At 50.6% G+C, this 14,481-nt stretch overlaps 1 protein-coding gene across 2 annotated transcripts; it reads left to right on the top strand.

Annotated features, from left to right (window-relative positions):
- Window positions 1-978: 978 nt before the first annotated feature.
- On the top strand, window positions 979-12,809 carry LOC311530890 (zinc finger protein RFP-like). Of its 2 annotated transcripts, none has more exons than XM_084647908.1 (7): window positions 979-1,420; window positions 3,911-4,006; window positions 4,597-4,827; window positions 5,602-5,624; window positions 7,489-7,604; window positions 9,747-9,806; window positions 11,804-12,809. In XM_084647908.1, the coding sequence occupies exons 1-7, from the start codon at window positions 1,004-1,006 to the stop codon at window positions 12,313-12,315; spliced, it is 1,455 nt and encodes a 484-aa protein (XP_084504034.1). In that variant the 5' UTR covers window positions 979-1,003; the 3' UTR covers window positions 12,316-12,809. The 2 variants fall into 2 exon arrangements, with proteins under 2 accessions (XP_084504034.1, XP_084504033.1); XM_084647907.1 differs by having other exon boundaries at window positions 1,003-1,420; window positions 4,597-4,713.
- The last annotated feature ends 1,672 nt before the right edge of the window (window positions 12,810-14,481 follow it).

Below are 14,481 nucleotides of genomic sequence, written 5' to 3'. Positions count from 1 at the left end.
GATTTAATATGACTAGACTTGGAAGGATTAGATTATAGCAGCAGATGTCTGTAATCATTGATTTCACTTTGCACACACAAACTGATGAAAAAAATTTCCATTGATGATCATTTAAATTTACAAATAGGGACAGTAAGAAAAATGCTGCATGAGAACTTATTAGAGTTTGATTTAAGGATGTTTACTTAGTATATTTTGACATGTGATGCTGACAATTTGTGTTTTAATGGTTACAAAGTTTTCACTTGTTGAATCTCAGTATCTACTGTCATTAAATAATTATTGCGTGACCAAAATATTGTCTGACCCCCCCCCATAAATTCCCACAAATCTGAACATTTAAATTGATAAAAACTGTGCAACTGTGAAAGTTGAAATAAATAAATATAAAAAAATACTTAAAAATAAATTGTATCTGTCAAAATGATATATTAAATCAAATGAATTCTGCCCAAGCCTAAATATCACTCCTTAGTTCTGCAAGCTCGTCAGGACAGGTGGATGGATTCTAATGTCCATGTGAAGCCCCAGTGACCCTCCACACCAGCACAAGGGGCTGATTGCAGGACCAGAGCCCTAGGGGGGTACATTTTTCATGAAAGCCTCCAGGGCCGTAGTGTTACCAACCTGATGATCACTTTAGATAAGCTATTACCAGCAGGACAGTGGGGTGGGAGGAGGTATTGTTTCATATTCTCTGTGTATATATAAAGTCTGCTGCAGTTTCCACGGTATGCATCCGATGAAGTGAGCTGTAGCTCACGAAAGCTCATGCTCAAATAAATTGGTTAGTCTCTAAGGTGCCACAAGTACTCCTTTTCTTTTTGCGAATACAGACTAACACGGCTGTTACTCTGAAACCAGTTGGGAGTTGGCTCTTTCCAATTCAGCAAATAGAGTGAATCAGTTCCAGGAAAGGAAACACCTCCTTGCTGCTGCAGGCGGGGCATTGTGTGAACTCAGGAAATTGAAACTTACCCCCGTACTCTGCCCAGAGGGAGCCATGGCTGCAGAGAACCCCATGGAAAGTCTCCAGGAGGAAGCGACATGTCCCATCTGTCTGGAGTATTTCACACACCCTGTCACTCTGGAGTGTGGACACAATTTCTGCCGAGCCTGCATCAGTCAGTGCTGGGTGGGATCCGACACAGCCGCCTCCTGCCCTCAGTGCAGAGAAACTGTGCAACAGAGAAACCTCAGGCCCAACAGGCAGCTGGCAAATGTCCTAGAAATTGCCAAACGGCTGAGTTTACAGGCAGCAAAAGGAGCAGGAGGGGACAGGGTGTGTGAGAGACACCAGGAGGCTCTGAAACTGTTCTGCGAAGAGGATCAAACCCCCATCTGTGTGATCTGCAGAGAGTCCCGGGCTCACAGAGCTCACAGGGTGGTTCCCATAGAGGAGGCTGCCCAGGAGTACAAGGTAGGGAATTGCTGTCCAGTTTAATGGGTAATAACTTTGGATTTTAATTACAGGCTGATTTCACTGGAAGTTACCTGGCACAGGTGTGGCGCATCATTCAACTCTGTAAAGCCGTCATTGTACGGGAGATGCTGAAACAAAATAAATGACCAGCTAGCATGGGAAGAAAGGCAAAAAATGAAGTCTTTAAAGATATCTGATTTGGGAAACTTTTCTCTAAGATTTTCAATTCTTTTCAAAACTACCTTCCACTGTTAATTGAAGCTGTTAATTGATCAGTGAGGTTTAAATCACAAGAGCTGCAGGCCAGTCTATGTGAGTGTTATCTTCAGCCTGGAAAAGGGAAGTTACAAGCCGTTGTTACAGATTTGTTTAATAGAATGTATTATTATTATCTTTATTTGCATCACAGTAGCGCTAATAGACCACAAATGAGATCTGGGCCCTGCACAAAACACAGTGAGGGACAGTCCCTGTCCTGAGCAGTTTACAGTCTAAGTAAGTAAGACAAACAAAGGGTGTTAAGGGAAACTGAGGCACAAAGAGAGGCAGTGAGTTGCTCAGGGTCACCCAGCATGTCAGTGGCCAAGCTCGGCATAGAACCCAGCTCTCCCCTGTCTCAGTCCCTGGCCCGAACCAGTAGGCCATGCTGCCACCTCAGCATCAGCCCCCTGTGAAGAAATTTGTCCATCAGAAGGGAAAGATTCCTCGATAAAGGTCCCAGGCCCAGCAGGGAGATGGGGTTTCTCACTGGGATTCTGAACTCCTGTGTTGCTCCATCAGGGGTTAAACTCCAATGCCAGCCTGTACTAGAGGAGATCACTGGGCTAAACACTGGCTGGACCCCAAACACCTTGAGTCCACCCACAAAAGGGCTCCAGTCAGCGCAGGGCTGTGCCAAATACCACGGGGATTAGACTGGATTGTAGCAAATAACTCCTTGGCGGTGCTGACCTGTGTCCATCTGAACTGTACTAGTGTGTACGTGGGCAAGGACCAGCCAAAGGGGTTCCATTACCCCACCTGCAGCCTTTGGAAATCTCCCAGAATCCACTGCTTCTGGGACCTTTACCAGGGAATGGGATAGGGAGGTACCTACCCAGAAGACATGGCCTCTGAAAAGGTTTAGGACAGCACTCGGGCAATCCCCAGCGGTTCTTCATACAAATCAGCATTTCTCATTAGGGTGGCCAGAGATACACCCCCAGAATACGGGACATCCCCACGCCTGCCTGCATGGGCCCATCCTGCCTTTGTCATTCTGCATGGAGGTGCCCCCCGCTGGTGTCCTTCATGCGTCCTCAGTTTCCTCCCCGGGGCCGGATTTCCCATTAGCACAGTAGGCATGCCTAGGGGCACGAGCATTCTAGGGGCACCTAAAATTTCAAATGTTGCTGCTTCCGGGTCCCAGAAGGGGGTGGGGCCAGCTGAGGGGGAGACGGTCCCACGCAACCCTGCTGGAGGGCTCCTCGCTTAGCCCTGCAGACACCTCCCATTAGGGCTGGTGAGTGGGGGCAGGGCACAGGAGAGTTGGGTGTCTGGGAGGGTTTGTGGAGTGGCTCTGTGCAGTGAGGGGGTGGGGAGGGCTAGGCAGGGAGGTGGCAGTGGGGGAGTCTGTGGGGGGGCACTGGGAAGTCGTAGAGGGGCTGTGCAGGGGGCACTGGGGTGCCTAAACATTAAAAGTGGTGGTACCCCTACTTCCCACGGGGGTCAGGAGCTCCGAGCCGCTGCAGGCAGTGGGGTACTCTGCAGCTTCCAGATGCCACAGGCAGCAGGGGACCCTGGAGCTCCGAGTCCCCGCAGGCAGTGGAAGGGAGCTCGGACACAAGGCCCCACAACTGCCCAGCTACTGGGGGCAGTGTGGGGACCCTGCCAGGAGCACGCAAGCTGTAAATCCAGCTCTGTTTCCTCCTCTCTCTCATTTTCACCGGACAAAGCCACGTCCAGTGCTAAGTCCCTATGGACAGGGATAGTGCTCCACCAAACTGGGACTGCACAGCTTCAAACCAGATGAATGGCCTCCCGATGTCTCATAGGGTTTGCCCTGGGGTTTAGACCAGCTCTGCCCAACCAGTGCAATCCCCAGGTCTTCAGGGCTGAAATCCCAGCCCATATTTAAACCCTGGTGGCTTCTGGGATTTGTATCACTTTGTTCATTAAGCCTTCTCGAACACAGGTTTATTGATCCATCCCCAAGTGACTCCAGAGTCCTGTTATGCGCTACGCTACTAATCTATTCATAAATACCAAAAAAGCTTGGTTACAAATGAGATCTCTCTCTAATTAAAAAAAAATTGAACCTGAATTGCTAACGAGTCTGAATACAACACACTCCCAGTCTCCACTGAGAAGGTTTCATCTCCTTGGTGGTCCTGATGTCACAAAGTGATTAGTACCAACCAATCTGAGGGTTTGGATTGAAAAACACCCAGCTCCACACCCTTCTCAACCCTCCAAATAAAACCTCCCAAATCATTTCTGTTTCTTCAGGAAAAAATCCAGGCCCAATTGAAGGCTCTGAGGGAACAGCGAGAAAAGCTGCTGGCATTGAAAGTGACTGGAAAGGGGAAAAGCCAGGAGTATCTGGTAGGTGCCTGTTATTAACCAGCAGGACTGGCAGTGGGAGGTCTGTTTGGAGGCAGATTCCTCTTTGGCCCTGATGAACATTGACGTGTGTGTGCTTCCCTATGATCGTGGATTCCTGGGTTAGATTCACGTGTAGACAAGCCCTAAGCTTCCATTTCAGTTAATGAGTGAATGTCTAGCCCTTGTGGCTTTCATAGAAATCCCCACAAGTGAACTGAATGTCACATATGAAGTGCTGTCCACTGTGTCTGGTGATTGCTTGGCATTGTTAAAATGTTTGTTTAACTCCCCTGGCATGTCTGTCAGTGTAGTGCTGAGTCCTGCCACCTGCTGCTGTGGGTCGGAGTTCTCAGAGACGGTGAATAACAGAATATGCTAACGTGACAGACATGGAAACATCCCTTTCAGAGGTACGGGGCCAAAGGGGAAGGTGTGAGAGAATCCTCTGCCTAGTACCCATAGGGTAGAGTCAAATGTCAGAAATCTTAGGATTTTCAACAAAGTTCTCCCTCCCGCACACGCAGCTCTCCATGAAAGGGCCCCAGGCTCCATCCATGTCCCTGACTAGCCCTTTCCCTATTTTTATACAGAAACAAACACAAACCGAGAGGCAGAAGATTGTGTCTGAATTTCAGCAACTGCGGTGGTTCCTGGAGGAACAAGAGCGACTCCTGTTGTCCCAGCTGGAGAAGTTGGACAAGGAGATTGTGAGGATACAAAATGAAAACTTCAGTAAATGCTCAGAAGAGATTTCCCGCCTCAGTGAGCTGATCAGTGAGATGGAGGGGAAGTGTCAGAAGCCAGCGAGTGAATTCCTGCCTGTGAGACTGAGTGAGAAACAGAGATGCCGACTCTGTGGCTCCATGGCTGGAGCACCCATGTAAAAAAATTAGCAGGTGCTTAGCACCCACCGGCAGCCAGCTCCCCTCCCTCCCAGTGCCTCCTGTCTGCCACAATCAGCTGTTCCGCAGTGTGCAGGAGGTGCTGGGAGGGAGGAGGAGGATCGGGAATAGGGTGTGCTTGGGGGAGGGCGCAGAAAGAGGCGGGGAAGAGGCAGGGTGGGGGCAGAGTGGGAGCAGGAAGAGGAGGGGCAGGGGTGTGGCATTGGGGGAAGGGGTGGAGTGGGGGCAGGGTCTGGGGTTGAGCACCCCCAGGGACAATTGGAAGCCGACGCCTCTGGTTAGAAACATCCCAGAACCCCACACGGGGAAGGGTGGGCTTCTGAATCGTAAGAACTAGAGTCCAGCAGTTGGAATCCTCAGTGTAACTTGGCGTGTGCTTTCCTGTTCTTTGGAGCATTACAGACACATTGATCGGGGGGATAGCTCAGTGGTTTGAGCATTGGCCTGCTAAACCCAGGGCTGTGAGTTCAATCCTTGAGGGGGCCATTTAGGGATCTGGGGCAAAAATTGGGGATTGGTCCTGCTTTGAGCTGGGGGTTGGACTAGATGACCTCCTGAGGTCCCTTCCAATCCATGGCCTGGGGTCAGGGCAGGGCCTCTCTTCCCCATATTTGAAGAATCCCTTCCCTGGGATCCCCTGTGTGTGCGTGTCACATGGGACTGAAATTCCCTCTCTCTCTCTCTCTCCTATAGGATGTCAGAAGCATCTTGAGCAGGTACGTGGCTCTCTCTCCCTCCCCCTCACATTTCACAACACTGGGAAAGAGCTTGGTGGTGATGTTAGTGTGACTTTCTATACCTCGGGGGAGCACTCTGTAACCCCAGAGTCCTCATTTACATATAATTGTGATATTGCACATAAAGCATGCCACGTGAGGTATCACGGGAAAGGTTATGATCTGCTGAAACCCATTGTGCCATCTAAATGTGTATATCATCAATACATATGAAGTTATGAGAATGTGTTGTATGCTTGTCACTAAAATATGCTGTGGGTTCGGGAGGCACCCAGATACTAGCTATCCAGAGAAAATGACAAGGGAGGTAACCAACACCTGGGTATGTACTGAACAGACACCACCAGATATTATCCAGCAAGGGAGCTACAATGCGATGACTCACTTGCATAAGGCCACACCAGGGCAATTGCTCAGCCTTGCCTGTGGACTCAGCAATGCCCACCAGAGACATGCCTGGACTTGTGTTCTCCAAGCACATGGGCTAAGGGTGTAAAACAGAACACAGGGAGCCCATGCTTGGCCTTTCTCCTGCCTCCACCTATGCTGCAGGCAACCAAGACATTGAGAAGGCTTAAGACTCCAACAGAGCAGGCTGGCCCAGATTTTAAGGGTGAAATCTGTGCACTATGAATTCCAATATCCAGTGGGGTGAGAAAAAATGCTTAATCTAGATGTTGCCCAGTCTAATAGTGTTGAGAGTTTAGACTGCGTGCTTATATTTTATTGTATTTTGGTAACTAACTCTCACTTTTTTTGTCTATCACTTATAGTCACTTAAAATCTATCTTTTGTAGTCAATAAACTTCTTTTACTGGTTATCTTTACCAGCGAGTTTATATGAAGTGTGTGGGAAATCTGCTCAGGTTTTGCAAAGGCTGGTGTATATCCGCTTTCCCTTGATGAAGTGGTGAACCAAATAATAAAATAGACGGTATAGTCCTGAGGTACAGTGCTGGGTGCTGGAATCTGGGATGTGGGGTGAGGGAATTTGGCTGGTGCTTTTCTCTGTGTGATTTGTGAGTGGCTCTGGGAGCATTCAGGCAATCTAGCTGGGTGTGGAGCTCCGCATGCTGCTGTGCTGAGTGATAACAACGCCTGGAGGGGCTTGCTGCTTGTCACGAGCAAGGCACTGTGAGAGACAGCCCAGGCTGGAGAGAATTAAGGGGGTGCAGCAGTCTCACAGTCCCAGGCTGTACCCTGGGGATCCCATCACAGTTAGTACCACATCTCCCCAGGGCTCTACAACAGAATGTGTGGTGAAGGTCACATGTTGGATACAAACCTCTCTGATCAGCTTCATCCTGAGGTTCTCACCTTTGTAAAGAAAACTCTGGAATTATCCATTCAGTGGGGAAGACTGACCTCAAGTATTTCCTAGAGGCTGCCTCAGGATTGTGGGGATGGAATATGGACCTGTCACTGCTGGGGCCCTGGTCACCATTCAGCCCAGGGCAGCAGTGCTCAAGAGTCTTCCCCACCTGAGATCTGTTTGGAGACCTGTGTGGAATGAACTGGGGAGTGGGGAGTTGATGTCTCAGTCTAGTTCCTAGTGGGCAGATTTCTACAGCACTTTACCTGGGAACCTGCTGTCCCTCAGAGCATGGAGGCCATGGAGTGAATTGGCCATAGAGGCTCAATTCCCCTTTTATCCTCAGAGCAGGTCTCTCCAGGCCAGAGTTGAAGAAGATTAATGGGTCCTTGGAGGGGAATGTTGCACCTGTTCTGAGGCTGGGAGAAGTAGAGGAATTCTAACTCCAGGCCCATTAGAGTGGCGACTCACCAGCAAGAATTTATAATAAGTCACGAAATGAAATATAATCATGTGAAATTTTCTCTCCAGGTGTGAGAAGGGGAAGTTCCAGCAGCCGGAGGAGATTTCTCCTGACCTGGAAGAGCGAGTCAGTGGTTTCTCCCAGAAAACTATTGCGCTATCGGAGGCTCTAAGAAAGTTCAAAGGTACTTAGAAGGAATCTAGGATGGGAAACTGGGATCAGTGTCTGAGACTGTTGGAGGCGAATGGCACTGGTCTATTGGTTCATAATTAGATTATGCATCTATTTAATTGTTGGGTGAGAATGCCACACACTTGGGGTGCAAGTCACTCAGGTTGATTAATTCAACCCCTTATTTGTTCCAAAAGCATGTCTTGCCATCACAATTACTATTCAAGTAAGAAATGACAGACATACTGAAAGAAATACTGCCCAGTTACCTTCTTCAGGGGCATAGGCAGGTCATGATACATTTCTCCTATGATGCTCCGTCTGCCCTTTACAATGTCTTACGTGTTACACGCATCCAAATTGTATATTTATTAGTTCTTTTCCAATCACCTTTGTATGTTATTAATAGTATCTTGTATAACTCATACACTAAACATGCATGAACTTTCTAATTGGCAGGGCTTTTGCTGTCCAAGTTATTCAAGTTATTCTCTTTTCTGATTCGTTCATGATCACTCAGTACACAGTGATCTGCACAGGTCACTTTGACCCTTTTCTCCACATGGGGGTTTTTGGACTTTGCTAGCTGCTCCTTGGCAGTATGTTTTGGTGCCTGTTGTCTTTAAGCACCTTGTGCGGTCAAAACATCTCTTTGTCCCACTAAGTAACTTATGAACAGATCACTTAATAACAAGGTCACTTAAGGCAACATTTCCCTTATGTCAAGCAAACGACAGACCAGGCCAAAGCTAAGTCAGTCAGTATAAATGCACAATCTCCGTCTGTCCAAACTTATGCATAAGAAATAGCCCTTGATACCAATTCTCAATACTTAAGCTAATAACTAGTGGAAAGCAGATACTTTGAGCAGATGTAGCAGAGCCCCAGGCATCAGGATGTCTCACAATAATTTCATGACTTACCAAAGGTCACAGCATTAAAGCTCACAATCACAAAATGGCCGAATTTGGGGCACCTGAGTGACTCTCTCCCAACTAGAGAGCTGCAGGGCAGGTGCTCCAGAGCTGTGTAGCATCCACAGCTGCAGGGGGAGTCAGTGGGAGCTGCAGGTGCCCAACCCCTCTGAGAACCAGGCCCCTAAAGGTCGGCACCCAAAATCTAGAACCTAAATAAAAGGCTACTTGTTAAATCTGGAACCAGCCCATCACTGGGCTCTGGTCTCATATGGCAGCTAGTCTGGGTACATGGGCTGCAGGGAAGGAGAAAGCCCCTCCCCCACGGTGAGGGATCCCTCCAGCACAGCAGCCTCTGGTGCCTCCTCCCCAGCAGCTGCAGGCAGAAGGCGGGTTCCTGAGAGGGCTGGGAATGGGGTGGGGTGGTGCGGGCGGGTGGAAGAGGGATGGGGTGGACCAGGGACAGAGGGACATGGGCCATGTAAAGCTGGGCCTCTGGCACTCTGCACGCTGGGCAAGATACACAGGGCCCATTGTCAGAGGGAGGTAGCTCTGGCTGGCTTCAGAACTTCCTCAGCCTGCACCAAGGTCTGCACCGGCCCCTGCAGCCACTGAATAGCGGAGTCACAAATGGCCTCTCCCCTCTCTCCTTTTGCCGGTACAGGGGTGAATCTGGCTCATGGAGTCAACCTTCTCCCTGCCTCAATGTTCACATGGATAAAATGATTTTATTATGATGCATATTTCTGCCTATGGAGGACAAGGGCCCCATGGTGCTGCTCTTTGTAGAGATGCTGAATAAACAGACCCAACAGCTCACAAATAGAGCCAGGATTTCACAAACTCTGAACATCCCATTAGTGTCAAAGGGACCAAAGTGGGCAAAGTTACTTTTATGTCAAAGTCTTTGTATGATCTGGGTCTAGGTTACAACAAAAGGCAGCAAGTGAATGAGAGAAAGCAACTGGAGTCTGAACGGGGGGGGGGGGGTGATGAGGAGGGAAAAGTAAATCACATTTACATATTTTGTATCCTGGGATGGTTGTGAGGCTTCATGGATGTTGGCTCCATTGCTGGGAGATGCCTGAAGAGAGAGGAAATAGAAGGTTTCTGACCTTTTTATATTAATTACCTGAGTGTTTCCCTGTCATGATGAAAACACAGGTCTACGAGTTGAGAGTGGGGATGCTGTTATAATATGAAAGCCTGAAATCTCACCTCTCTTATCCTTTCCCCTCCAGACACTCTGCTGTCTGCACTGGAGACAAAAAGAGGAAAATACCTACAAGCACACAGACAGGGTGAGTTAGCAGGTGGAGATTGTCTTTAACTTAAGAGAAAATTCCAGTGAAAGCATCTTCATGAGATGGTAGCTAAAGTCATCAACCAAACCAACAGCAACCATGACACACACAGCCCTAAAAGGTTTCAGAGTAACAGCCGTGCCGCAAGTACTCCTTTTCTTCTTACAGCCCTAAAAATAACACACTAAACAGTGAGGCGATCCAGGGGCCAGGCCATACCACTTTTAGAAGTGGGATGGTCAGGCCCCCCTACTTTTTAACATGGGCATAGTTTGGGAGCAGGCAGTGGCGGATTTAGAGTTAGAGGGTCCCTGTGTGCAGCTTTATTTTTGCCCCCCCCCCCGCCTCGGGACCCAGCCAAGAAAAAGATCATTCTCTCTTATCTCCCCCCTGTTTTTCATTCTTTTTTTCTTCCTCCTCCTCCTATATTATAAGTAATAGGAAGTAAAGGAAAATAAAGTGAGGTACCTTGATTGGGGCAGCGGTTGGGGTGCAGGAGGGGGTGCGGAGGTCAGGCTCTGGGAGGGAGTTTGAGGGCTGGGTGTGAGCTCTGGGTTGGGGCAGGGAATTGGGGTGTGGGAGGGGGTGAGGGGTGCAGGCTCTGGGAGGAAGTTTGGGTGCGAGCTCTGGGCTGGGGCAGGGGGTTGGGGTGCGGGAGGGGGGCAGGGAGGCTTTGCTTATCTCAGGCGGCACGGCTCCAAAAGCGACTGGCACACCCCTCTGGCAGCGGCTCCTTGGCGGGGGGGCCTTGGGCCGTCCACCCGCCCTGGGTGGCGCACTCCAGGGAGCGGGGACATAGGCCAGGGACTGCTCTCAGGCCCCCAAGGACCTCGGCTCTCAGGCCCCCAAGGACCTCGGCTCCCAACCTGGCCTGGGGCGGGATGTCGGTGGGGCGGGGCCAAGGAGGGGGTGGGGCCACAGGCTGCAGGACCTGTTACCTCCCCACCCCCAATTCTACCAAGGTTCAGGAACTCCTGGGGAGATCCCAAGCTGACATCACACAAAAAATCCTGACATCAAGTTCATGTCCACGCTGATGAACAGAAACACTCTCACTGAGCAGCACCCGGACAGAACTCTCTGCCCTGAGGCTGACACCTCCCTCTGCTTTACTCCAGTGCAGGGGGTCTCCCAATCGCTCTTCTCCAACATCTTGCCTTTCCTCTGGGCAGGACTGGGCTCTCCCATTAGAGCTACTCACTGCTTCCTGGATTGGGGAGGTGCTCTCTCTCTGACGCTGCCAGCTCCTCCCTTCTCTCTGGGCTGGGGATGGGGCTACCCCACCTAATGCCACCTCCTACTCACTGGTGTTAAGCAGCTCTTCCCCAATGCTGCATCGTCCTCTCTGGTTCCCTGCGTGGGAGTGGAGGCTGCGTTAGGAGAGGGAGCTTCCCTCTCAGGTTTAAAGCTGGTACCTGCCTCTTCTGCTCCCTTCTCAATCAAAGCTTCTGACATCTTCCTGTCTATATCTGTGCCGCTAGGAATGGAGCAGCCCCAGAATGGGAAGCTGGGAGCTGAAGCCTCTGCAATAAATGAGAAACTAGTGAAGTGGGTCCCATTACAAAGACGGGTTTCAGAGTAGTGGCCGTGTTAGTCTGTATCCGCAAAAAGAACAGGAGTACTTGTGGCACCTTAGAGACTAACAAATTTATTAGAGCATAAGCTTTCATGGGCTACAGCCCACTTCATCGGATCCATAGAAGTTCCATTCTATGCATCCGATGAAGTGGGCTGTAGCCCATGAAAGCTTATGCTCTAATAAATTTGTTAGTCTCTAAGGTGCCACAAGTACTCCTGTTCTTATTACAGAGACAGGGGAACTGCAGTGACATCTCTGCTCAGTCTCAGGTGCCCAGGACAGAGGCAGCTCCCTGGGATCCAGGACTGACCCAGCCAGAACGGTGCTGCTGGGGAGTGTGAGAAATGGTCCCAGCCTCCCCCAGGGCTGAGCTCTGCCCCTAATACTCTGATTCTCTCTCTCTCTCTCTCTCCAGCGAATGTGACTCTGGATCCAGACACGGCTCATCCCCAACTCGTCCTGTCTGAGGATCAGAAAAGTGTGAGATGGGGAGACACACGGCAGGATCTGCCCGACAACCCTGAGAGATTTGACACTGAGCCCTGGGTGCTGGGCTGTGAGGGATTCACCTCGGGGAGACATTGCTGGGAGGTGGAGGTGGAGGGTGGGCGATACTGGGCTGTGGGGGTGGCCAGAGAGACTGTGGGGAAGAAGGGACGGATCAACCAGGGCCATGAGGGGGGGATCTGGGCTGTGGAGCAGTGGCTGTGTCAGTTCCGGGTTCTTAGCTCCCCTGTGACCCCCCTGCCCCTGAGCCGGGCCCCCAGCAGGATCCGGGTTTGTCTGGACTGTGGCCGGGGGCAGGTGACATTTATCGATGCTGGTGACGAGGCCCCGATCTTCACTTTCCCGCCGGGCTCCGTCCCTGGGGAGAGAATCCGCCCCTGCCTCCGGGTGTGGAGATCCAGGCTTAGACTGTGTCCCTGAGACACCCGGGGGCAGGGGGAATATTCCACTGGGGACCCTGAGATCAGCCTCTCTAGCCTCACACACCCTAGTCTCTATGACCCTGGAGGTTGCTTCTGGTCTCAACTCTGTGCAGCCTCTGGACTGTCAAACCATAGAGAGCACAGAGTGAGCGGGGTAGAGAAGCCAAACTTATCACGGCCCCAGGGACTGTGCAGCCTGTTTGTCACTGTCCTCTATGATCTAGGAGGACTCTGGGGATCCTGGGTCAGACAGTGCCACTGAGGGGGAAAGAGGGGTGAACAGGCCACTGGGAATGAAACAATGGGCTTTTCTAGCCACAGTCACCCTAGCCCCTGTGGCCTGGAGGACTCCCGTCTTCCCAGCCATCTGGCCTCTTAGCTCTATGACCCCTGGAAGCTCTTCCCCCGTCCCTCTGTGCAGAATCAGGGATGAGACGGGGAGGGGGAAGTACCCTGGAGCTGAGGAGGAGCAGAGGCGCCCTGAGGGGCAGATGTGGGGGCTGCAGGGGCAGAACTGAGGAAGGGGCTGGGGGCAGAAGTGATGTGGGGTTGGGGGTAGAATTGACAGCTGGGCTGGGGACAGGCAGATGTGGGGGTGGCAGGGACACAGAATTAATTGGTGTTTGGGGAGAAGCTGGAGACTCCGCACCAGCAGGGATACTAGCAGAGGGAGAGCCAGGGACTGAGGAGTGTGCATTCATCCCAATATCCAGCAGAAATGAATGGCTAGCATAGACACATCCTACACTGATAGAGAGGCAGTAGTTAGGGCCACAAAGAATTCTTCCCTTGACTTATCTGCGTCTATATTGGGGTTAGATAGACCTAACTACATCACATTTTTCACAGCTCTGGGCAATGTAGCTAGACTGACCTAAGGTTTGGGTATGGACTAGGCCTCCGGATGAATTATGGTGTGTCTACACTACAGTGGCTAGAGTGGCACAGCTACAACGCTACAGCTGTGTGCCTGAAGTGCCCTAGTGTAGATGCATCCTACATTGACAGAAGTGGTTTTTCCATCGCTCTAGTTAATCCCACTTTCTGCGAGGCTGCAGCCAGGTCAGCAGCGGAATTCCATTGTCTGCATCAGGGGTTAGGTCGATCTAGCTGTGGTACTCGGAGCACACGTTTCCTAGCCCTGAATAAAGTCACCAGGTTGATCTAAGTGTTAAATGTAGAGCAGGCAGCTTGGTGTGCGTGAGGCAGAAAGCCAAGAGAAGCAGTCGGGAGTGTGATCCCGGGAGGAAACGGAGAGACAGGGCTTGCTTCAGGCACAGGGTTCCCTAGAAATGTAGACGTGGAGTTCTGAGTAAGGAAACTGCGGGCTGCTGTTTGTTTGTACCCGGCACGGGCATGTGTGGACATTGTAAATAATAAAGATTGCACCAAAGAAATACCTGACTCCTATAATCAGTTTCTCCTCCCAATGGAAGAACCTAGCAAGGCCCCAAACACTGGCTGACTGCTGAGGTCAAAGGAGCGATGGTACAACCTGGGTCAGAATCTAGACCCATGGAGACAAATGCATTGGTGGGAAACATTTGCGGGGAGCTTCAGCAGCAAAGAGCCTGTGCAGAGGGGCAGATTGCTGCTCATTGTGGACTTCAGCATGTCCAGCTTTGTGTGCTGAGCAGTCCCCATTGTCCCGTCTCTCTAGCCTGACACTCCTCTGCCCAGAGTCAGACAAAACCCAAACAAGGATCCCTGGCTTGTATTTCCCCCCAGCAGACCTAGTCCACAGTGATTATGGGCTCAGTATTGGGCCAAGGAGAAAAAATGACAGGAAGAGACTGGGGCATCTGGAATGGGGTGGGGGATGGCAGTGGGGAGTGGGTAGGATTGTTACTTTCCCTTCTGTGCATGGAGTTTTACAAAGATTAAACGTAAAATCTTCTTTCCAGTTCTTAGCTGGCGTTTTGAAGGGGCTGGGCTGTGACCTTTAGACTGATGTCATAAAGAGGATTTACCATAATATCACCCTTCAGCTCAAGGGTTGTTCCTCCTGATTAATGAGCTGTTTACATTTTCATGCCTTGTCACTAGCACGCACCAGCTGCCTCTGACCTTAATCTGGTCTCGGGGGTGGGGGGGTAGATGTTCAGCAAGACACAGCCAAGCCAAGGCTCTTCTACATGCACATTGTCACTGAAATCACTTAATA

This window comes from Lepidochelys olivacea (assembly GCF_965140295.1).
Source record: "Lepidochelys olivacea isolate rLepOli2 genome assembly, chromosome: 14".
NCBI lineage: Eukaryota > Metazoa > Chordata > Testudines > Cheloniidae > Lepidochelys > Lepidochelys olivacea.
The sequence above is the reverse complement of the archived record's forward strand: the minus strand, read 5'-3'. Positions and strand labels throughout refer to the sequence as shown.

Bases quoted from the DNA above. Each gene is read 5' to 3' on its own strand.
- LOC311530890 (XM_084647908.1), top strand. From the start codon at position 1,004: ATGGCTGCAGAGAACCCCATGGAAAGTCTCCAGGAGGAAGCGACATGT. The intron at 4,007-4,596 runs GTAGGTGCCTGT...ATTTTTATACAG, and splicing joins GGAAAAGCCAGGAGTATCTG to AAACAAACACAAACCGAGAG. The intron at 9,807-11,803 runs GTGAGTTAGCAG...CTCTCTCTCCAG, and splicing joins CCTACAAGCACACAGACAGG to CGAATGTGACTCTGGATCCA.